The sequence below is a fragment of the Neopsephotus bourkii genome, unplaced genomic scaffold (assembly GCF_033783945.1).
Source record: "Neopsephotus bourkii isolate Nb327-2 ecotype Australia unplaced genomic scaffold, CSIRO-AGI_Nbou_v1 NB_1526, whole genome shotgun sequence".
Lineage (NCBI taxonomy): Eukaryota > Metazoa > Chordata > Aves > Psittaciformes > Psittacidae > Neopsephotus > Neopsephotus bourkii.
In genome coordinates this window covers 569,939-592,620 of record NW_026902002.1, presented here as the reverse complement: position 1 = coordinate 592,620, position 22,682 = coordinate 569,939, and the positions used below count along the sequence as shown (strand labels likewise).

General features: G+C 49.0%; 1 protein-coding gene across 6 annotated transcripts in view; it reads right to left on the bottom strand.

The window, feature by feature from the left end:
• Window positions 1–20,636, bottom strand: part of HEG1 (heart development protein with EGF like domains 1) — a 51,423-nt gene extending 30,787 nt beyond the window's left edge. For 2 of the 6 annotated variants that reach the window (XM_061370014.1, XM_061370018.1), the window contains exons 1-2: window positions 20,200–20,631; window positions 538–816 (exon numbers count right to left, since the gene is read on the bottom strand). In XM_061370014.1, coding sequence (XP_061225998.1) covers window positions 538–816; window positions 20,200–20,365 — 445 coding nt within the window. In that variant the 5' untranslated portion in view covers window positions 20,366–20,631. Of the gene's footprint in view, window positions 1–537; window positions 817–20,199 lie in introns of all 6 variants that reach the window. The other 4 variants (XR_009727954.1, XM_061370017.1, XM_061370016.1 and 1 more) reach the window with 4 other exon arrangements.
• Window positions 20,637–22,682: the final 2,046 nt, after the last annotated feature.

The following is a 22,682-nucleotide window of genomic DNA, read 5'->3' as shown; positions in this document are numbered from 1 at the left end:
GGGGAATTAGCACAGCCTTGCTGTCCTGGTGTGGGAAAAAGGTTTTGATTTAGTGCATGCTTAAAAAAGTACATTGGTTTATTCATGACCCCAGTCCCACCAATGTGGTGAAGATTATGAACAAGTCCAAAGGTAAGTGTTCACTTGCAGGATTTGCACACGAGGACCTCAGCTACAAATCATGATGCAGCTGGTCAGATATTTTTAACCCAGGCACTTATAAGCTAGGTTGGGTTCACGATGGGATTCAGCTCCTCCTGGAAAGAGGCATGGGGAGCTGGGGGTCTCCACTCTGCATGCAGCCTTCGACCTCCGTGGATGGGCAGGACTTCTGAGGGTGCTGCTGGGTGTTGAATAATGACAGCAGCATCTCCCAAGAATCGCTTTCATCATAACATTCAAAAAAATCAGTTTTGAATTTCTTCCAGAAATCTGAATTCCTAGCACTGGGGATGGGAATATTTCCTAACCCCATGGCTATGCTCGGACCATGGGCTGAGTATGGCAAACAGGGACTCTGGCATCAATAAAACTTACCACAACGATGGCTGTAGGCAGGCAGGTGTGTTGCTGTCCCAGCAGATGGACTCTCTGGGGTTCCTGCTCCCAGTGGGGTGATATCCCCACTTCTGGTGTGGGGACCAATATGCCCCATGACCCTATTCACTGCTGGCACCATATTGTGCCTGGCAGGCAGTGATGCATGCTCCCTGCTCCCAGCCAGCGTTGTCATCAGCTCCACGTTGTCCATGAGGGCACCAGAAGTCCCTATCTCTGTATATGAGCTTCTGCTTGCCTGATGGCTACTGTCAATGACTGAAAGGAAAAACAAGAAAAAAATCAAAATCCCATCACCAGTGCTGGACTTGTAGGCACGGCGAGCTGCAGTAACACTACGGCCAAGCCCTGATCTCATTTACACTAGAGAAAATTCTGCATAATCAAAACACAGACATGAAATTTATTTTGGATTCACACCAGTGGAAATCTGTTTGGCCTGTGGGGACAAATGCTGAAACCTACCTTTGTGCATAAGATTAATTCAGTTCACACCCCCATGCTTTCTGTGTGTTACGAGAAATAAATCTTTAAAGGAGCAAAAAGAAGGTCTTAAATCTTTTAGGGAGATAGGTACAATGTAGAGTTGTCCAGGTTTCAGCTGGGACAGAGTTAATTTTCTTCGTAATAGCTAGTGCAGTGCTGTGTTTTGGCTTTAGTCAGAGGACAACGCTGATAACATACCAATGTTTTAGCTATTGCTCAGTAGCATTTACCCTTGTCAAGGACTTTTCAGTCTTTCATGCTTTGCCAGTGAGAAGGAGCACAAGAAGCTGGGAGGAAGCAGGACACCTGACCCAAACTAGCCAAAGGGGTATTCCATACCACAGCACATCATGTCTGGTATATAAACTGTTGAGAGTAACCCAGAAGGGACTGATCGATGCTCAGATTGGGCTGGGTATCAGTCAATGGGTGATGAGCAATTTGTGCATCACTTGCTTTTTTAATTATTTTTCTTAGGGCTTATTCTTCTCTCATGCTTGCTCCTTTTCCTTACTATTATTATTTCTTGTTATTATATTTTACTTTATTTCACCTATTAAACTGTTCTTATCTCAGCCTACAGGCTTTACTTTTTTTTTTCCAGTTCTCCTCCCCATCCCACTTGGGGTGGATGGAAGGAGTGGGTGGCTGCATGACACTTGGTTGCCCAGCTGGGGTTAAACCACGACAGGAGACAATGGGAAGAGTGTGTATGTCTCCAAAGCTAATGGCTGGCTGGAGCCCAGCACAGCTCGTGTGCCCCATCCCAAGGGCGTAATGGGAGTGGGGAGGGCCCCACAGCTCTTCCGCTCTCTCTTTCAGCCAGCACTTGTGGGATGCCTAACTTTAAATCCCATGACCGCCAGTTAGGTAGCATGAAGCTGGCAAAGAACTGCAGGGCAAACAGGACTGTTAGCATAACCCATCCAGCCACCACCAGGCATCAGGACAGGAGGGATCAATGTATGAAGTGGATTACACTGGCCATCCAGGTGCTGAAACATCCCAAAGTGATGGACATTTTGGCATATTTGGCATTATGACATTAAGATAAGACATTTTAGAACATGAGAAACTAGATAGAGAAGAATTTTGTACATCTGCAGGTCCATTTTCTGGGAGCAAACATGGCCAGAGCACCTGTTCCATTCTAAAAGTGTTTGGGTCTCCTCTCGTGCTCCTGCTACAAGGCTGCTCCAAGCTCCCATCTCTCCCATCATCCAGAATAATTTTCTCATTTCATTAGAAAATGCATGAACACACTTACGGAATAAATGTTGGTTGCTAAGCCAGCATTACCCTTTAGTTTAGCTATTCTCCTCCCTGTGCTTCATCCCCACCATGCCGATGACTAACAATAGCAATCTCATCCCCTCTTTGCACAAGGTTCTTCTGCATTTCTACCATCTGCTGTATCTCATGGACCCAAAAATTACTTCTTCCAGGGATGCCAATAGGCGTTACATGCTTTATAGGATCCCCAAAAGTGCACAGATGGCTGTGTGCATCTCTAGAATAGAAACATATTCCCAAATAGAGCCCTAAGCAAGGACTGAAAACATTACTCAGTAGACAGCTTCTTGGCTTGCTCATTAACGCTGACCACTGGCAGCAGCAGTGGGACTCAGTGAGATAGTTGTGGCTTTAGATTTGGGCCTGCCTGGAGCAGAGCATCTAGTGACAGCTGCTCTGAGTGGTTCCACTGAGATTTGCTGCGGGAGTTGGGTTTTCCAGCCCACAGTATCAGGCAGGGCTGCACCAGGATTTCCCTGCACGTCAGTCATGAAAACAAGGAACAGCCATCCCCGCCCAACATTACAGCCCCCAGGCGTGGCTGGCACTGAAGCCTCAGATGCTCTTCAAAGCCCACAAGTCAAAGCAAGTCCAAATCACAGTGGAATCACCTGAAACAGCAAAATCCCAGTTTTGCCCAAGTTTCATATAACCAAAACACAATCTCCAGGCTGGAATAGCCCTGGGACCACTCCACTTGTTGAGCAGGCAGAATGGGAGCCTGGCTAGGGAAACTGAAAAAGGTCTGAAGCCTCTCAGGAAACTGAGAAAAGTCATATATTTTGGGAGGCGAACTTGCCCCACTTTGCAACTTTGAGATCCAACAGGCTATGTGGAGCCTGTCACACACATGGCAACTCTGAACAGGGCTGCTGACGGTACACAAGCAGCATCTAAAGGCACCACTCAGACTGACCAAAACTCCAGTGTTGAAGGTTAAGCCTTGCATGCCTGTCTTTGGCCTCCAAGCACTTTCTGTAAGAAAGCTGTGCCTCAGAGAAACATCCATGGGACACCTACTCCTCCTTGCCTTGCATGTCTCCTTTGGGGTTGCTGTACCTGCCATGCCAGAGGTGGCAGCTTCAGGTGTGGTCTCCTCTATCCATACAAAATAGCTTCAAAGGGAACTCAGCAAGAAAAAAGATACATACAGATGGGGCAGATTGCACTTCATCCTGGGACTCTGAGCATCAGGAGGCCTAAGGAGACAAGAGCTTCAGTGGAGCAGGGCCCCTTGGGTGCTTTTATTGACAGCCCTAGCCAAGGCTGTGATGCCAGCCTCACCAAGCACACCAAGCAGACGCTGCCATCTGGAGCCTGCTGTGCGCCACCTCCTGTCCCATCTAACAAGCTGCTTGTCACCATTTGGATGAGGGGATGTGAAGTTGCAGGGGACGCTTACCACACTCATTTCCAAGCCAATATCCAGCCTGTAATTGTAGCCCACAAGTCCATTTATAGCAGCCCCAAAAAATTCGGGGGTGCTGGAGGGTGGCGCATTGAATTTCTCTCCTTTCCTCTCTTGCTAAAAGCTTTCAGCTGTGCAACCCATGCTTACTGTGCCTCAGCAGCCAGAAGAAAGAAGGCAAAGCAGCAGATGCTCAAAGAAATGCTTAGGGGATGAGTATAGACAGAGGAAAATTTGCTTTCTTGTGTTTCCAAGTCATTTGTCAACAAGGGTTCCAGCAAGGCACACTAAAATATATAGCGGGGCACCACAGCAAGGCATTTAATTGCCACTTCTTAAAAATAACCCTGGAAATGCCAGGAGGCAGTGCCTTCAGCTATGAACCTTGATTGAATGCAACCAATTCAAAAGCAAAGTGATGCTGGTTGCTTATCTGGTTGTTGTTCACCCTACAAATCCACCTTGAAGTTTTCTCTATCCTCTTTCGGCTTTGCAGAGCTTTTGGGAATAAACCAAAAGAAAAACCCTTCCCCTTATCATGGGCACCAGCAAACCTGGCTTCGAGTGCAGCCAGAAAGTGGATGGGCTGAATAAGAAGGTATTATTTACACAGGCTTGTTAGAGTCATCTGGCGTATTTAACTCTGCCGTGCAAGGTATTCCAGGTCCTAAGGCAGGGAGGAAAGCCTTGTGTTAGCACAGGCTCAAGTCCCCTTTTCGGTAAGCGCAGAGCAGGAGCTGTGCTCAACAATCAAACCCACAGCGTGTAGTAAGGAAACCTGAAAACAATCAGGCTGCTCAACAAAATAGACATGAAACCTCAGCTCATCACACCACCATCAAGCCTGCCAGAAGTGCAAGACAACTGCAGTCTCCTCTGACCTGCCTACAGAAATAAGGCTTCAAAGAAAACCCTGTTGGAGCAGATGGATCAGATGCAAACATCGTGCAAAAAAAAAATACATGTGGGACCATCTGGCCTCCCCTGATGCATTAAAGGTTTAAAGCAGAGTGGCCCTTTAGCTCAGGTACTGATTTGTCACTAATAACTTTGCCACAGCCTAAGCTGGCAACTGCTTTCTACGGTTTAACTCCATGCAGCCGCAGCCATTGAGAAACATTTGACTTCTAGCACAAAACTCTCCTGCCACCCACCGCACCGGTGTTTTTCTTCTCAGTTAAAACTAGCAGCAATGCTCACCAGATAGGTCGAGGCTTGGACTTACTTTTTCCCTCACAAGCATAACAAGCCCGCGGCTTGCAGGGAGCTGAGTTATAATGCAGCCAGGACAAACAGATCAAGTTCCAGCTGATTTCTCGAGGTATTGGGCTTGCTCCTGGCAGCCCAGCTGGATGTCTACCTTGTGAGACTCCTGAAAAATCCCCTTTGGACCAGCCATTTTCTGTCTCCATCCCTGGGTACAACACTGGCATTGCCTTGGCCAGGAGGAGGCTGCTGCTGGGGCAATGTCACGGTGATGCTCAAGGCTCAACCGTGGGACAGCACAACACCCCAACACAATACTGCTAGTTTGCAGCAGCAGCTGTGGTCGCTCGTGGACGTTTCAGGACAGGGAGTGAGAAGGAATGTATCTCGCTAATGCCAGGGGAGAAGGATCTCTGCAGACAGCATTTGGCAGGAGTAGTGCAGCGAGCCCGGGCTCCCCATGAGCCATCCCAGCACCACTGCTTTCCTGCAGAAGGTATTTTTCTCCTCAATGGGCAGAAAAATACTCTCCTGACTGGGGAACACAAATTTAATCTGTGTTTGCACACCAGCAAAACCAAGAGTGGTTGCTTGGCTGCCCAGAGCAGCCCTTCACACCACAGCAGTCCCTCCTGAGGAGAGCAGCCATTCCCTGGAGACCATTCCTCCTACAGCTGCCCATGCAGCGGCTGCTTTGCCAGGGCTACAGCCATCCCGGGAGCATCCCATGCTGAGCGGAGCACGAGTGAAGAGAAAGCAGGCTCCTCCCGAGGACAGGCAGCTGTAATTATAAAGCCCACATCTGTTAACGTTGCATAATCTTAACATCATCCAAGGCTCACGGAGGGAAAAATCTCATCTCAACTTTGAAAACTCCTTGCGGGCTGCAGGGAAGGGTTAGGAAGAAAGGCATGCTGTGAGGGAGAAGGAGCGGGGAGCAAGGCCAGGGCTGCCGGCCCCACAGCGGGTGGCACAGGTGGCTGCCGATCCCCGCCAGGGCCGGGGCCAGGCTCTGCGCCGTGTTTTGAACGGCTGCTGCGGATGTCGGAATCATGGGTGGAGACCGGTTAGGAGCCAAGTGAGTTTGTGCGAACAAAAGCTACAGCCCTAAATCTGGACCGTCCAGGGCTCTCTGGGATTTTCAGTTTCCTTCCTTGTTCTTGCCCTGAAAGAAGCAGTTCGAGGAGGGAGGGGATGCGGGGGGGGGGCTGAAATGGAGCTTGAAAAAAGGTTTCGTACTTGAGACGAGTCAGTTGAGTGTAAACACACTGATAATATTGCTTGGGGAAGGTCCCTCATGTGCACGAAGCACGGGAAGAATGCAAGAGGTTTTTAAACACATGTGGTCAACCCTCTTCTGCTAATTCTTTTTATATTAATAAAAGAGATTATTCAGGCTGGACAAAGAAAGGGGACATGAGAGGGTGGATGGGGAAGAGGTACAAGAGTCCTGCCATTGCCTTCTGCTCTGCTGTGGGGCTCAGTTTGCATGGGGTACCCTATAGACACATTCACCACCAGTGCCTTGCTCTGATCTCCGTGCTCCTTGCTCTCTCCCCACTGAGTCCCACACAGAGCAGGACTTTAAATCATTTTAACCATAATACAAAGAGTTTATACAGCCACCAAAGGTGACTGGAGCTTTACTATGCCAGCTCAAGAAAGACGATGAGGGCTTATTGCCAGCTAGCAGACCCTGCAAGCTCTGAGTGCCAATGTCCAGGTTAATGTCTACTTGGCCATTATGGATAATGGATGCCCACGGCACTGGGGACATTACCATGTACTCGCACAGGGACATGCGTCAACGCTGCTTATGCCAGGCCATGGCACTTCACTTGCAGTGTTGCTTTATGAGACAAAAACCACACTTCACTTCTGCACCACCTCGCCTCTGGGATCTGTAAAACCATGAATGATGTTAAAGGCCATTTTTGCTTCATACCCTTTTATTCATGATCCCAGAGCCTGATGCTCAGAGATGCCATAAGAAAACAGAAAGGATCGAATTATTGTTCTTAAGAGCATTACCCTTAAGCAGGAAAACAAGCACTCCAAAATAGAGTACACAGAAACCTGTGGTTGTTTCCAAAATCATGGGATGCATGCACACAGCCCACCTGCAACTAGGGATAAAACCTGCACAGTGCAGGGACAGGATATTGTCCTACTTAACCAGTCGTTTCCAGCCTCTTAATTTTGGTGTCTTAAACATTTCCCTGGAGACATGTAGGCTTTCAGATCACCAGTCAAGCTTGTGAAACCCTTACTAATCTTTCTTGGATAGTTCAGGTTCAATACAGAGATCCCTGGGACCTCATGGAGCCATGCTGCCTGAAAGCCACCAGCCCAGGGCTCAGAGCAGCACCCTAAACCTCTTCTCATGAGCTGTTTTTAAACAGTTTTTGGCAATTGAATTTTAAAAAGACCTCCTGTTGTATTGTCAAGCCTTTGGAAAACACATACAACTGTAAGTCCACGTCCAACAAGGACAAACTGTTTCATGACTACTGATACTCCTAAAAAACCTCACTAAAATCCCAATCCATCCATTTATACAGCCAGTGCAGAGGGGAACAAGCCTCTAGCCCCAGAGAGGCCCCACAGGGCCTTAGGATCAGTGTCCCTGTTGCCTTTCCTGAGCAGAAAGCCCAAATTAGCTGTATTTGCTTGCTTGCCCGCTCATTGCCTCAGAAGTGTCCCCTCTGGCATTGTCTCCCAGTGTTAATGTGGGAAAAGCCCCTGCACCCCAGGGGATGTGAAAGCAGTCCTGGCCAGCACCAACTGATGGGCCCCGAGGCACTTACCAAAGGGATTTCTTTCTCACAGTTTCCACTAAATATTAATAAAAATAAGCCAAAAGAAATCTCCTGAATGGCACAGCAATCTGAGCACTCAGCCCTCCTCTCCTTCCCTTCTCCTACCACCCTGCAATGCTGAAATGTCTCCAACCACCCTAACTGCACCACAGATTCCAAATGCTAAATCCCAGCACCAGGCTTTTCTGTAATGGCCTGCAGAAATGTTACAGAAAGTATGACCACCATGCAGCACCTCTCCTTCGTTTGCCCAGGTTTGTAAAGTCCCTTGGAAGCTTTGTCTGGTGGGAAGCCAATGGTACCCTCGCTGGCACCGGTGAAGCCAGAGCAAAAGCCATTCAGGGACCCAGCCCGGTGTCATTTTAACTTCTGCTCCCTTGCGAGGGCAGTGCTGCTGGAGACTGTCAGACGGCTCGGGGAGGAAGTCTCCTGGCAGGGCTCCACCAAAGTGGAGTTGCTAGGTCACTGGAACAATAAAAAGGCAAGAAAAAACATCCTGGCTGCAAAAAAGAAAGGGGGGGGGGAAAGGAAAAAAGCCACGGCAGTGTGTGCAGTGCTGGTTAAGTGGAATGAAACAGGGCTGGAGAGAGCAGGATGCTGCTGCTGCTGGCTTTGTAAGCACACATCAGACTTAATTTCTAACACGGACTTTTCTCCAGAGCTCTCGCATAAATAATTCCAGAAACCTGGAATTTTTCTGCAAGGTTTGCAATTGGTAAAAATCACACATGGGACAATATTTCCAGGGAAGCTAGCTCGCTGCTGCTATGGAGAGATTAATCACCATTTGCATGTTAACCGGGGCATCACAATCCATGGTGTGACTTTCTGGTGCCATCACATGCCCCCAGCAGCTGCCCGCGTTCATTTAAACTGATAATATAAGGAAACTGCCTCCAAGCAGGGCTGTATCTTGGTGATAAGGGGCTGAGCAGCCCCAGAAGGTGCAGAGAACTGTGCAGCTCCTCTGTAACGAAAGGTGTCAGAAGCTTAGAAGCTGCTCAATGAAATTTTGCTTTCTGAAAAGTTTAATTTCAATTCCAGAAGGGAGCATTAGCTCACTCTGCCTGACCTCATGTATAACCAAAGTCATTCTGTAGCTTATTTACTACAACATAAGCTCAGTGACTTATATTTGACTTAAATGGATACTGCAGACAAAAAAAAAACCAAAGCACACCACCCAGAAAAACTATTGTTATTTGTGGTTCTTTGGGATTGTGCTTAAACCCACAAGAGCTATGGGCTGAAATACAGATTCTTCTGCATAAAACCTCAATATGCACCAAAAAGTGATGCCCGACAGTGTGAAGCATATGTATGGCAGGAGCCATCCTCTCCAGAAGCTGAAGATTCTGGCCCTTTGGAAACCCAGAAGAAAACAAGGCTGTATTTTCATGTCAGACTCTGGAAACAAAACTACAGGTCCCTGCTTCAAAGTGGTCTGAGCCCAGGGGCTGCTTACCACAGCCAGGAGGGGAAAGTAAATACTGGAAGGATGGAGGAGAGAGTAGGAAAAGGGGTGCTGCCACACTGAAAGGCCACAGCCAGAGCAGCTGGGGATTGCCATGTGTCCCTTGGTGCAGAGATGCTGCCCATCACCACACAGTGGGCTTTGGTCCAAGTATCTTGATCACAGCTCCAGCAACGCTCTTAAGAAGAGCTTCCTGGGGAACAATTCTCTGTGCTTAACGCTAAGCACATGCCAAAGAGCTTTGCTGACCAGTGGCTGCACCAGAAATTATGACCAACCTGTGAACTGAGCAACTTCTCAGGAACACAATGGGGATGAGAGGGGCGAAGGGCCCTCTCAGATGCAGGAAGATCACAAGGCTGACAACGAATGGATGCAGTTTGGTGACACACAGATACAAGGCTCACTGCATTCTTCCTTCCTTGTAGCCTAGCAAAATCCAAGCCCATCCCAGAGGAAAACTGACAGCAACCCAGCTGAAGGTGGGATGCAAGGCATGGTGTCATGGCAGTGGAAACCATGGATGTTCTTGTGGCTCTTACTCTTCCAGCAAGAGATGGTGAGACTTGCGAGGGAATGGAGAAAAAACCAAACTGGCAAAAAAAATTAAAACAGCTTAAAGAGAAATTAATCCCCAGAAAAGATAAGGGCCCCCACCTCCCTTCCCCCATCCGCTGCAAAAGGATGATGATCTAAATCGCATTTCCTAGATGACACCACACCGATCTGCCGCCGGAAGTGGTGGTGGCAGTGCTCAGGATGGAGCTGGACCTCCTTCTTCCAGGGGACAAGCCAGGTCCTTCCCTGATGGCACCCACCAGCTGGCCACAACTGTCACCGCAGAGGAGCAGCATGCCCTGGGGCAGCTGGAGCAGGCATCTCTCCCGCTGCCCCATCACCGCTCTCCCACTGCCTCTGCAGTCAGGCATTTCCTTTCTGAGAACCAGGGAGGAAGAGATTTACCACTTCCAGTGCCTTTCTGCAACCTTCTTCAGGCTGCGTGCAGGTCTCTGCTCTGCAGCAGGCATCCTGCACCAGAGCCCTGCAGCCAGCAGTGAAAATGGGCGATGCCGAAGGGCAGGGTTGGGCTGTCACCCTCCAAGCTGTCACTGAGAACTCATAGGGAGCTAAGGGTCAGGTCAATAGCCTACCTTGATGCATACAGGTACTGTGTGATAAGCAAGGTAGGGCACTAGATTAAGAGGCCAGAAATCTCCAACCAAGCCCCATCTGCCCACACACTGACCCATATTACCCAGCGCAGAGCCATCTCACACCGACTGTCTTGGCACGTTCTTGCCATCAAGTGACCATCAACTTTGGTCTTAACCTAGCATGTGATGTGGCTTACCCAGCACCATGCAATCCCCAAGCATACCAGCAATTTGCAGGACAGGATTATAAGGACCTCTATCTGCACAATATGGACTGTTTTCAGAAGCCACAAAATTGCTGGTACCCTCATTCTCCAGGTCAGAAACCTTCTGGTCATCATTTGGCTTTCCTCATGCTTCATATTTGCTCTATTCCCTCAGAAAAGACCATCTTCATAATTATTCTGCACTCTCTGATCAAGTTTCCTTCCTAAGAAACATCCTTTAAAAGGGTTTTTAATTTACAGGGCTGGCCACAAGTCTGATACTGCAGCCCCATTCTCTATTTGTTGAAAGAGCTGATAATGTCCTAAAAAGAATTAACATTTATATGTTAGCCCTGTAACTGAAGCTGAATCAAACAATGATGACTGTTCAAATGCCTAAAGCTACTCAGGGGTATTTTCCTTTAAGCTCTTCCAAGCTTGTACCATGGGTAAGGAGCTTTCTAAAGATGCCTTTGTGAGCACCAGCTACTGAAACCCTTCTCCTTGTCTCTCCAGACACAGATACAATTATACCCTGCTCCAGCACAAAGATAAAGGCTGAGTTACAAGGGCAGTATTATGCTCCACAATCAGGGTCCTTGATTCCAATTGACAAGGAAGGCAAATCATGCGCAGTTGGTTTGCTGATGTTTCCACTCCTGCAAATTCATTCCCATCACAGGGGTAGAACGAGTTCAATACACAGCATTACCTTTTGTGTTACCTCTCCAGATTGCTGAATTTCCTTGTCAGTTTGTGAGATCTTACGAGTTATGCAGGGTCAAACCTGGCCACCACTTGTATGGGACCTTTCTTTGCAGAAGATTTAACTTCCAGCTACTATAGTTTCCCAGATAACAAAGTGTTTCCTTACCTATAATGGCATGGACGTAGCAAGTCAGCTATTTGGAGGTGCTGTGAAACCCTTCTCTGGAGTAAATTTTTAAAAATGTGTTAGATAAACATCTTCTGGGGTGATCCTGTAAGGGGAGATATCTTGAAATCCCTTGGGAGAGATCTTGAGATCCCTTCCAGACTGCCTTTTGCTTTTATAGAGTGCTCAAAACCAAAGCCAAATGAAAAACCTCCCGAATACCTAAACTTCAGCCTCTACCTCCCCAACTTACGCATACTCCAAAAGGTGCTGTCCTCCCCCCAGAACACATCCTGTCATACTGGCTGGGCAGAAGTACCATCCTGCTGGACCACCACAGAAGGTATTCTTCTGATACTATATTGAAGCCAAATCTTCAACTTGGTGTGATTCATCCCGCTTCAGCGAAGTTCAACAGAACGTGATGTTTCATGCCGGCCCTCAGGGCTTGAGAGATTTTCCACAAGAGGAAGGGTGTTAACGCCAGCATCCTAACAAGCAGTGGCATGGATGATTGTGCTCTATTGAACCAAATTCCTCTTGTCACTGCAGATGCAGAAGAACCTTTTAGCATGTTCTTCAAGAAAGAGAGAGCCCTCTTTTGGTCCCAGCAACCCAAAGGAGCTTGCCCATCAGCCCAAAAACTCCTGTTCAGGGTTTCTTTCATGGTCTGGATATCCCTAAGGGAATCTGGGGTGGTTCTGGTGGTGGAAATGACAATGATATCTGCTTGGCTATAGAGGAAAGAGGTCAGACTGATTCCTGTAAAGGCCTTTAAAACCTCTGCCATCACAGCATGCTGAAAAATGCTGAGAAAAATGCCCTGAACATACATGTACAATATGAAGTCCTCAGGGAAATGCAGCCTGGGCTGCACCCTTGGGACAACAGTTAACCCTGCCCAGTTAACCATTCAGGCACACTTTGCACAACTTTCTACCAGACCACTTAAAAATCCTCCTCACTCCTTTCCCAGCTGATTTAATCTCAGAGCTAACTTAGCCCAGGGTTAAAAAAGGGTATTTTTTTCCAAACTTCAGCTGCAAGATCCTTCTTGCTGTCTATTCACTGTGCAAAAGGTCCCTCAAACATCTCTGTGCTTGCCTTGGTGAAAGGAACACAAAGGTCATGGCATTTCCAGAAGACTTTTTGCAAGGACTGACTTGGGAGCACAAGACAGGTTGCACAAGCAGATGAGCAAGGGGAAGGACCTCCAGCATTTGGTCACATTGACGGTGACAGAGTCACCCTCAAACAGCTTAAACAGGCCAGACCACAGTCAGGACACTCCAAAAGCAGTTCTAAAAGTCCTTGTAGATTCACATCCTTACCAAGAATGAAAAGGCAGATGGAGCTTGCTTCTCCCAGTGGAGAGTAAATCTGCTAAGGTCAAGGCGCTTGCACAAGGTATTCAGACAGCTGGACACAAAACAATTGGATTTGTACCCAATTCCCCCGCTGCATTGTCCTGCACTTCTTTGCACACCCTCTTTTCTCCTAGTAAAGCAAGCCGATTAAGATGGTTGCACTTCTCCTGCAGACACACAGGCAGAGCCCTCCCAAGCAGGACTGTGTGGAACAGCCTCTTTGCCCAGACTCAAAAGCCTCTGGATCAGCTTTGAACTAGTGGTATTGTTAAATATAGCCAACCTGGACTTCTTGAGTGTCTCCTGGATTTGCAGTTCACATTTTCAAGGGGTTTTTATCTACCACATCAGTAGCCAGCTGCTCTTCTTCTCACCCTCTAAGCGATTCTCCTGTAATGGCAACTCTAGGAGCTGGGGTTTTAAGGAAAGACAGCCAAATCCTAGGAGGCTCTCAACACAGATCCTGACTTTTGGCAGCAGCGCTCCCTCGCCCACAGCCGAGATGCTGACTGCAGCTCAGGATATGCTTAAGTAACCAACTGCAAAACTATTTATTAAATTACTCCAAGTCAAGGGCACAGCAGATGCAGAAACAGATATAACCCTCCCCAACAGCCCTGCCTGTGCAGAGGACAGGCAACGGGAAATACCTTCATCCAAAGCCATGCGAGGGACTGCAGGCAGCAGCAAGAGAGCAGAGACGGCTTGTAGGATGTTTCCTACATAGGAAATAGGTTTGAGGTTGCATTTCAGGCACTTTATAAATGTTGTATCTTTTGCATTTTATACTGGTTTCTGAAGAGGTAAAGCTTCTGAAACAGCTTAATTTCTCCTCCTATATTGAAACAATTTAGCCTGGAAAGAAGAGAGCTCCAAGACAGCAGGTTCCTACAGGTTTTATGAAGACCAGAACTTAAGGCTGTAGTGGGTGCCTGACTTGGGAGCTGCTGCACCCAAACCAAGAAGGGTCCCTGCGGTTCATTCCATGCCCTGGCCACGGGATCTGTACTCACTCAGTGTTCATGGAGCCTAAAATAAACCATGGCACACTCCAATGCCACCCACCATGGTGAGCAGAAGACAGCAAACCAAAGATACTGCTCACAGAATAACTTTACCATGTGTCCCTCCCTTGCATGGGTTTGCCCAAACACTGGCAACTCTAAAAATGAGCCTCTTTATCCCCTGGTTTTACATAGCCAGCCTTTTGACCCCAGCATCACAGTGAGTGAAAACCTCACATCATTATACCTTCCTCCAGTTGATTCCTCTGCTCACACTGGCTCTGCCTACCTGTTCTCCAAGCTCTTCAGCACCAAGGGTGACCATCACTCATCCTGCACCCAGCTGAGATAAAAACCAAATTAACAGCAAAGAAATTATGTGACCCAGGATCCTAAAGTCTGTGTAACATAAACCTCACAGTACTCAGATCCTACTGGAGGTCATCATTTTAGGTAGGAACTGGTTCTGAATCCCTTTTTCCCCTGTTCTCTCCTGAGCACTTCAGTACACTGGGTCTGACAGCAGCGTTACTATAACACAGGCAACAGCTACGCTAACAGCTTGGAGGAGCTGAAGTTTACAGAGCTTCCTTTACTCAAGGGAATTGCATTTTTCTGGGATTATATTATTACTTGGGCTGGTTGCTCAGCAATGCAACATCATTTCCCTTTTGGGTGGGAAAGTTCTCTCCTTGTCCTCGGACACAAATGATTTCAGCCTGAAAGGATGAATGCAAATTCTGCATAATCGAAGAGCCATGAAATAACCATGCCCTTGCTGAAGCAGCAGGATGTTATGGTATAACACCTGGGCATTAAAAATATATGGTGATGGGTGTACATGCATCAACTGTATATATAGAATCACAGAATCAACTAGATTGGAAAAGACCTGTAATATCATCAAGCCCAACCTTTACCCCAGGACTGCAGAGACCACCATTAAACCATATCACTGAGGGCAAACTGATACCCCTCGCGGCTGCCCCTCATGATTTCCAGTCACAGCCACTCCTCATCTGCCCCTTCATAGTGTCCCACACTGTACAGCTGCCGCCCTCACCTTTCATGGCCATCCCTCACAGCCCATGGCCACCCCTCATGGCCGATGGCTGCCCCTGCTCTCACCTCACAATCTCCCCTTGTCCCTCATGACCACTCCTCCTGTCCCCTCACAATCTCCCCCCACAGTTGCCCCACCACTGCCTCCATGATCTTCCCTCATGGCCATCCCTGCTCTCCCCTCACAATCTCCCCTCACCCATCATAGCTGCCCCTCCTTTCCCCTCATGATTGCCCCACCTCTCCCTCATGATCTTCCCTCATGGCTGCCGCTGCAGAAAAGGGTGTCAGGGAAGCGTGGCCAGATACGACAAAGCCATTTTCCCTGGATAGGCACTCACAGACTACGTTCTTTCACAAAGCCTGTGCTTGTGGCCTTCTTGCATCTGCTCTGGGTGAATATCCCAGCAAATGAGCCTCTAATGTTTATGGGAACACCAGGTTACAATGCAAATGTCGCAAAACTGCTCAGAGAAATAAAAATTTGAATTTGTAATCGGTTCTGCTGCCACTGAAAATTGGATTCTGCCTTTTACGCTCAGCTGATCAGGAAAGAGAAAAAACATATTGTACGACCTACATCTTCAAGTGAATGTAAATAGCAGGGCCTGTGGTTGGGGTATTAAGGCCTCGTGAGGAGCTTGCTCATAAGCTACAGACTACGGATCTTGTTGCAGACATTATCATGGGAATACTGCAATCAAACAACCTTTAATTCGCCTGGAGCACCTTCTGACCCTCTGGCTGGTCAAACTGCCCAGAAAGCTTCTTTGCACCATTGCAACAGCAGGAAGACGCCCCAGCAGGTGCCAGGATCTGGCCATGCCTCTTTCCAGAGGAGCTCCATGCATGTCCAAGTGGACCAGCCCAAGCATGAGCAGTGCTGTTCATCTGCATAGAGACCCTGACCAATCCCAACCCTCCTCACTCCCAAACCTGAGAAACAATCTTGAAACTGATCCTCACTGAAAGCAAAACCAGAATCCAGAGAGTTTACAGTGGCTGTCTATGATCCATCCAGCCCCAGACCACTCACCCAGAGTATTGAGGATGCTGCAGTCCTGCCCTGAGCACCCCACACATGGCAGGGGCAGCTGGACTGGGTACAGCATGCTATGCCTGGTGCTGCTAAAAGGCAGCAGGCTCAGCCATAGCTGAGCCCTACCGCTCTGTACCTATCCGTATTTTGGAAATGGCATGTAGCTACCAGCGATGGGGAACCCACAGTGCCAGCTAACTGGTCCAAACAGCTTGGAAGCTCAACCACTGTTTCTCACAGCCAGCCCCCCAACTGGGATCTATAAGAGCAGGTAAAGGAAGCACGTTGTCCCAGAAAACCCATGTTTCTCTAAACTCTCAGTACCTGCAACTTTCAATACTGAAAATAACATTCCCTAAGGAAGGCACCTCTGCACCAGCAAAGGCTAGTACTGGCTCCCACAGACACAGCAGCAACCGCCCTTGTCTCCCTTCTCCTCCCAGCCACAAGAGAAAACTAAAGCAAATTAAATTATCCCTCTGAAGTGGTGACGGCAGCCAGAGCAGAGTGCTCTGTGAATGCCTGTGGAGTGGGCACGGGCTGGCTCTCATGGTTTGCTACTGGGAAATTACATTTTGCAGAGAGCCTGATAACAGGCTTTAGCTACAGCAGCTATCCCCTTACCCACTGCGCCCCGGTCACAGCTTTGAGCTCGCGTTCACTGCGTATGGAGGCGTAAATCAATACACATCACTATGTGCTCCCTGCCAGCCAGGTTACACAATTATCTCTCAGACCATATTCATTTACCACTTAAATATCACACAGAGTGCTTTTACAGACTGGTGCAAAACCAGCTGGTCAGCGCAAGACCCTTGCTGCCTTCAGGGGCTTGGAATGGGGAACAGGCAGGAAATCTGATCTCTTATCTCCCTCCTTTTCTGAAAGGCTTTTTTCCTCCCTTTTATTTTTTTTCCCCTTTTAATTACATATCCCAAAGGAGCACAGCTAAATCTATAGAACTCCAGGGACTTGGTGTTCACAGCACACCAACCAAATCCACTTACAGCTCACAGAGAGGAGCAATGAAGATGCCCAAGACAGGAAAACCCTGCAGCCTATCAGTCTTTTGATAGCAGTGTGGAGGTACTGGAGGTAATCTTCCTTGTCCCTGTGCTGCAAGGGCAGGAAGCATCCTTCCTGCACCACCCACAGCCACCTGTAATCATATCAAAGGTAAACAGCAGCATCTTACACCTCTCTGCATTGGCATGACTGCACAGAGAGCTGGGCTTCTGCCCCCCAGGAGCCACAAATAGGTACTGTGAAATTTGAGGCAGGTTTGCAAGCAACATCATACTTTTGTGCAAATAACCATCCTCAGCATCTTTTTCCCTCGCTCCTAAATTTGCTTCTTTCTCATACAGAAATTTTCAAAAATAAAGTTATAAAAATACATAAATAAACACAGATGATTCTGCCCTTTCATGGGGGCTGAAAAGTTCCTTCTAGCAGCCAGCCTAAACCCCTGTTGCAAGCTAAGCTGATTTCTTCTCAGGTGATTTCACACCTTGTTCCCAGGGCTCCCACCAGGGAAGCTGAAAAGAAAGGCAGCTGGCGCAAGAGAGAGAGAGAGGACAGAAGGACAGACACAGATGACAGAAAAGCAGATCAGCTTCTCAGGGCAAGCTCACTGCTGGTGGCCCCATGGTGTGCTGGGCAGCATGGCAGGGCACCAGTGCTGGTCAGAAGTAAAGAGAAAAAAGACACTTCAGGAAGAGGGGGAGAACCCAGCCCAAGTGCCTTCATCAGGGGTTTGGTGCCACTTCCATACCACCGTGGAGTCACTGGAATTATTCCCATGTTACAGATGGGAAATCTGAAGTAAGGAGACCTGCAGGAGGACAAAGCTAGTAACCAAACCCCCACCCAACCCAGGCTGGCAGCAGACGATGCCCTTCAGCTTGCCCAGTGCCCATGTAAAATAGCTGCCAGGAGGGATTCCATGGAGAGGTTTGATGATGCTTTAACTTTACTGTCACCATTCTTGCTTTCTACTTCACCTATTTTTTTTCCCCTCTATTCCTCTCCCCGGGTTCAGCCTGTACTTTAAGGAACATGCGAGAGCCATCTGTCCTCCTTTCTTCACCAGACAAGCCCACAGTGGCTTTGGCAGGGAGGGGCAGCAGATGTGGTTTGAGGAGCAGGCAGGCCGGGAAGGCAATGAGGCTCCTCAGGGCAGCCCGCCTTCCGCCCCGCTCCCTCACCCCATGCTTTGTGAGAGACTCAAATGTCCCATTTCTATACCCCCTGCCTCACCATCTGCTCACTAAGCCTGCCTGAGAAAGGGCTTTTGTTGTCTAACCCCAGACTAATTTCAAACAGAGGTATAATCTTCATTTCCACGTAGTGCTGGGGCAATGGGCTCACAAGAAATGCTTCCTTCCCCCACCTCTTCCCACCCTGCTTCAAGCAAGTGCTTTCAAAGGTGAAAAGCATCTCAGAGGGGCAGGAGTGGTGATGAGACAAATGGATTTCTCGAGCGTCTGCAGCTCAACCTGAGACGGATTCAGGAGATCCCATCAGCCTGCTCCCCTAACGCTAAACAATTCCCTTGACTGACAAGCATAGAGCTGTAGCTAACAGCCAGTGAATTGCGGCTGTCAGGACCCAGTGTAATTCATGATGCTGTTTGCCAGGGAGCGAGCTACTGCTGGGCTATTTATCACTCCATGATGCATCCCCCATTCCTTCTGGATAGGGCTGACATAATTCACGAGCACCTGTAGCTGCTGAGCACAGGCTGCACTGAGCAAAGCCTCCTCCACTGAACTGGTTGTCCAGGCACTGGTAGCCAGACAAATGGCTTTTCCAGCATGTGGACAGATAGTTCTAGCTTTTCAGACTCTTAACAAAGGAAATGCATTCCTCCGCTGACTCTCAGGAGTCATCAAGGTCACAGGAAAAGATGCCAGATCGAAAGCTGAGATGAAATTAAATAGTTTTTTTTGTCCACTGAGGAATTTGCACAGCTCTCAACAAGTAATAGGCAAGCACTTTGGTGGCAAGTTGCAGATTTTATCTTCACAAGGTTGATAGCAGGTAAAACAGCATTATTCTCTCCCGGTTTGGAGGGCAAACTGACACTTGGAGTGGCACAATGAAATGTCTGAGCTGGGAACAGACCCAAAGCTCCTTCATTTTGGTGCAGTATCCTAGTCGCCAGGTTGCTCTCACACAAACACTGTTCATTAGGAGCTTTCTAGTCCACTGCAGGGTACATTCCAGTTGACATCCTCAGCTATACTTCTGGTCCAGTGTGGATACATCTTACAAAGGCACATCCTGGGTTTCTGAAGAAAACTAAAATGTTATAAATGTAGTTTTGTCATGTTTCCTGAAACCGTACAGTTCCATGAAAGTAAACTTAACCCAGAGTACCAAAGCATGATATTCTTTCCACATCAGAAATTAAAAGACAAAATTTGACAGTCAAGCCCAGGCAAGCAAACAAATCCTAAAACTTATTTAAAACCTACACAGGACTAATTTGGTGTATTGGATTTCCTTATACCACCTGCAGACACCCAGTGTTTTCCAAACTCATTGAGAATTCACCATCCTTAGAGCTATGTGTCTTCTTTGGCGAGCAAGTGAACCAGTTTACTGGCTGACACTTGAAATGAGCCCTGCTTATTCTGGGAAAAAAACATGGTTTGTCCTGTGCTGAAACCAAATTCAGCATCATTCATAAAGCACCAAACTACTCATCGCTCCTGATAACGACACTGTAAATGTGGCATGCAAGGAAAAATGTTACTTCACACATGACTAATCTGATAATCTGTAGACGATGCAGAGACAAAGAGTATTTATAGAGAGATGATGGTATCTGTCCTCACACCTGCATATGGGACAGCATCTAAGGTGAGATGAGGGCATGTCTGTAGATGAGCAGTAGACAACTCAGGAAGATCACCTACAAAAGCCAGCAGTTTCCCACCTGGAAAGCATTTTGGTGGGTGACCGCATGTTGGCTGTACTCTGGTACCCACCAGCACCTTCCTCATGCTCTTCTATGAAGTTTCCACTGCTGACCTTCGAATCAGTTTCCCACCCACGATTACCATTCCAAACCTTCACCCAGCAAAGTGTCTGCCTATACCATGATGGGCTGGGCAAGGTTTAAAATGGAGAGGGATGCTCAGCAAACCTTGGTCGTGAGGCAGTGGAGAGTGAGTGGGATACCACTCACCCTTCACCGCCGGGACCAAATCCCATCCCATCCCTATCCCTATGAGCCACTCACCCGGGCTGCCGGCGTGTCCCGCGGCGGGAGGCGAGGAAGAGCTGCCGAGGCGGCTTCGGGACGGAGGAGGAGGTGGAAGACGCCGTGGGGAAGCGAGGGGCAGCGACCCGGTCGGCAGGACCGGCCCCAGCCCCAGCAGCAGCAGCAGGGTGCAGGCTGCCGGCATGGCGCTGGGGGTGGATTGGAGGGGAAAGGGGGGTGGTTGTTCACATGCCCGGACCGGGGCAATGAATAACCACGTAAATAGGGATTTTTAACTAATTCACCGTGCCCCCCCCGCCCCGGGGCGGCGCAGAGGGCAGCCGCCCCGGCCTTAAAAGTGTGGGGTGCCCATAACGGAGGGGGCAAGGGGGGGCCCGGCCAGCAGCGGCGGCAGCCTGCAGCCAAGTGCCGGCGCCCGAAAGTAAAAGGGCAGGCGGCGGAGGCTCCTCCTCGAGCCTGACATCACCCAGCCGCGGCTCGGCTCGGCACGGCACGGCCCGGCTCCGTACGGCCCCCCCCCGTCGGCCCCCCCTTCCCGCCCCGCGCAGCCGTCGGGCCGCCCGCTCCCTCACCCTGCTGCGCGCAGCAGCAGCATCGTTACCGTTAGTTAAATTATTTTTACTTTTACTTTATTTTTCCCGGTCCTCCCCCGCCGCCCCTACCCGCAAACCGCCGAGGAGCTGCCCTAGCGCACAGCGTTATCGCTACCGAACTTAAATGCCGACAGCGCGGAAATCCTGCGCCCCGCGCAGCGGCCCAGCCGGACTGCGGCCCCCCGCTCCCGCACGGCCGCTCCCCGCGCATCGCCCCGCGGCAGCAGCTGCTGCACTAAGGCGTTTCGCTCTCCAGGGCACCGCTCCCCTGTTCTTTTTCCAGGCCCCAGGGGCGCTGGAGGTCAGGGGGTGCCGACGGAAACAACCCAGCCCGGCTGCAAGAAGGGCGTCCCAAACACTGCCTGGCCGGGTCCCGCACAGGGCTGCGGGGAAACGGGCTCTGTTACGCTCCCGCAATCGTTTTAGAGCTTTGGGGAACGAAACCCGTGATCGATCGATTGCATCTTGTGTCACGTCTCTCTCTGCTACCAATACAGTTTCTAAAGCAGATGAAAACCTGACTGGGTGTGCAGTGCTCCACACAACTGAGAAGTTTCTTTCCAGATGAGTGTGGTGAGCATTGGATAGCCCCAAACTGAATTCCCATCGATACCGAGTCCTTGCCAGATTCCTTAAAATCTCTCGTTGGTTACAAAGCTAACCTGCTCTCTTTTAAATGCCAGCAGCTGAGTTTGAGGCTGCAGCTTCTTGTCGTGGTGAATTTCCCAGGCTGGGCTGTATCCCAGGCAAAGGATTTCCCTTCATTGTTCTGAAATTCCCTCTCATAATTTCATGCTCCTGATTCTGCAAGAGACCACACCACGGAGCAGCAGGTTGGGCCTCACTGAGGCTGCTGGCATCACAATATGCCAGGTTTAGGGTCCCGGCCGAGCAAACCCTCCTCAGGGAACATAAACCCATCCTCTCCTGAGGCTCTCCTGGGCCCTTTGCTTCTCCTTTGAGCTGTTTCAGACTTAGGCTTCACTTCCACAAGCAAAGAAGAATCTGACCTTTCAGAGGGGTGTGACAAGTGATGCTACACTACATCCAGATAGCTGCGCCAAGGGCAAAAGCTGGTCTGCAGACCCACTCCCCGTTTTTCCCTTCAAACACAATGTCCATGGCCGATAAACACACTCGCCTGAAAGCCTCTTTCCACCCAAAAGGTGGCACTGTTGAGCCCACACCAGCATATTAATGACCTCGGCTTTACCCAGACACAAGACCTGGTATCCCCTGGACCATATGAAATGGCTCCATATCCCCTTTCTCTCAACATGCAGGTACTTTCTGCACCATCCCACACAGCTTTGCCATGACGCACACTTGGAGAGCTTCACTCTGATGCTTTCATAAACATAGATAAAAGCCCTGGAAAAGGGCTTTCCTCCCGTCGAGGCATTCCTCTATCCACCCATTCTCTGCCCTACTTCCTGTAACCTTTTGGCATCTTCTTGCTTCAGATTTGCTTAAACTCAAGGAACAAGTCAAGCTAGTGTCAGCTTGGGACATGAAGCACCAACAGAGCCCAATGACACGTTTACTGTGCAAGTAAGCATCCCAGTCCTGACAAAGGGGGTGACCTGAGTGGCCCAGAAGGCACAAGCAGTTACCACCAAGATGCGTGATCCATGCAGGGCATCTTTAGGCTCCTTCAGCCTATGTCAATGTACTTATCCATTCTGTACGGAATAGGTTGTGTGAAAAAAAAAGCTTCCTCAATGATAAAATGGTGAGACCAATACACAACCAAGTAGCATGCCACAGGACTGAGTTGAAGCTCAGGTGAAGAGCTGTGAAGTATTTTGATACTTTAGGAGATGGCACAGGATGTGTAGAGCAGCAGTTTGGGGATGTCATTATATGTGAAATGCAGGACTCTATGTTACTGATTCCTAATAATAAGTT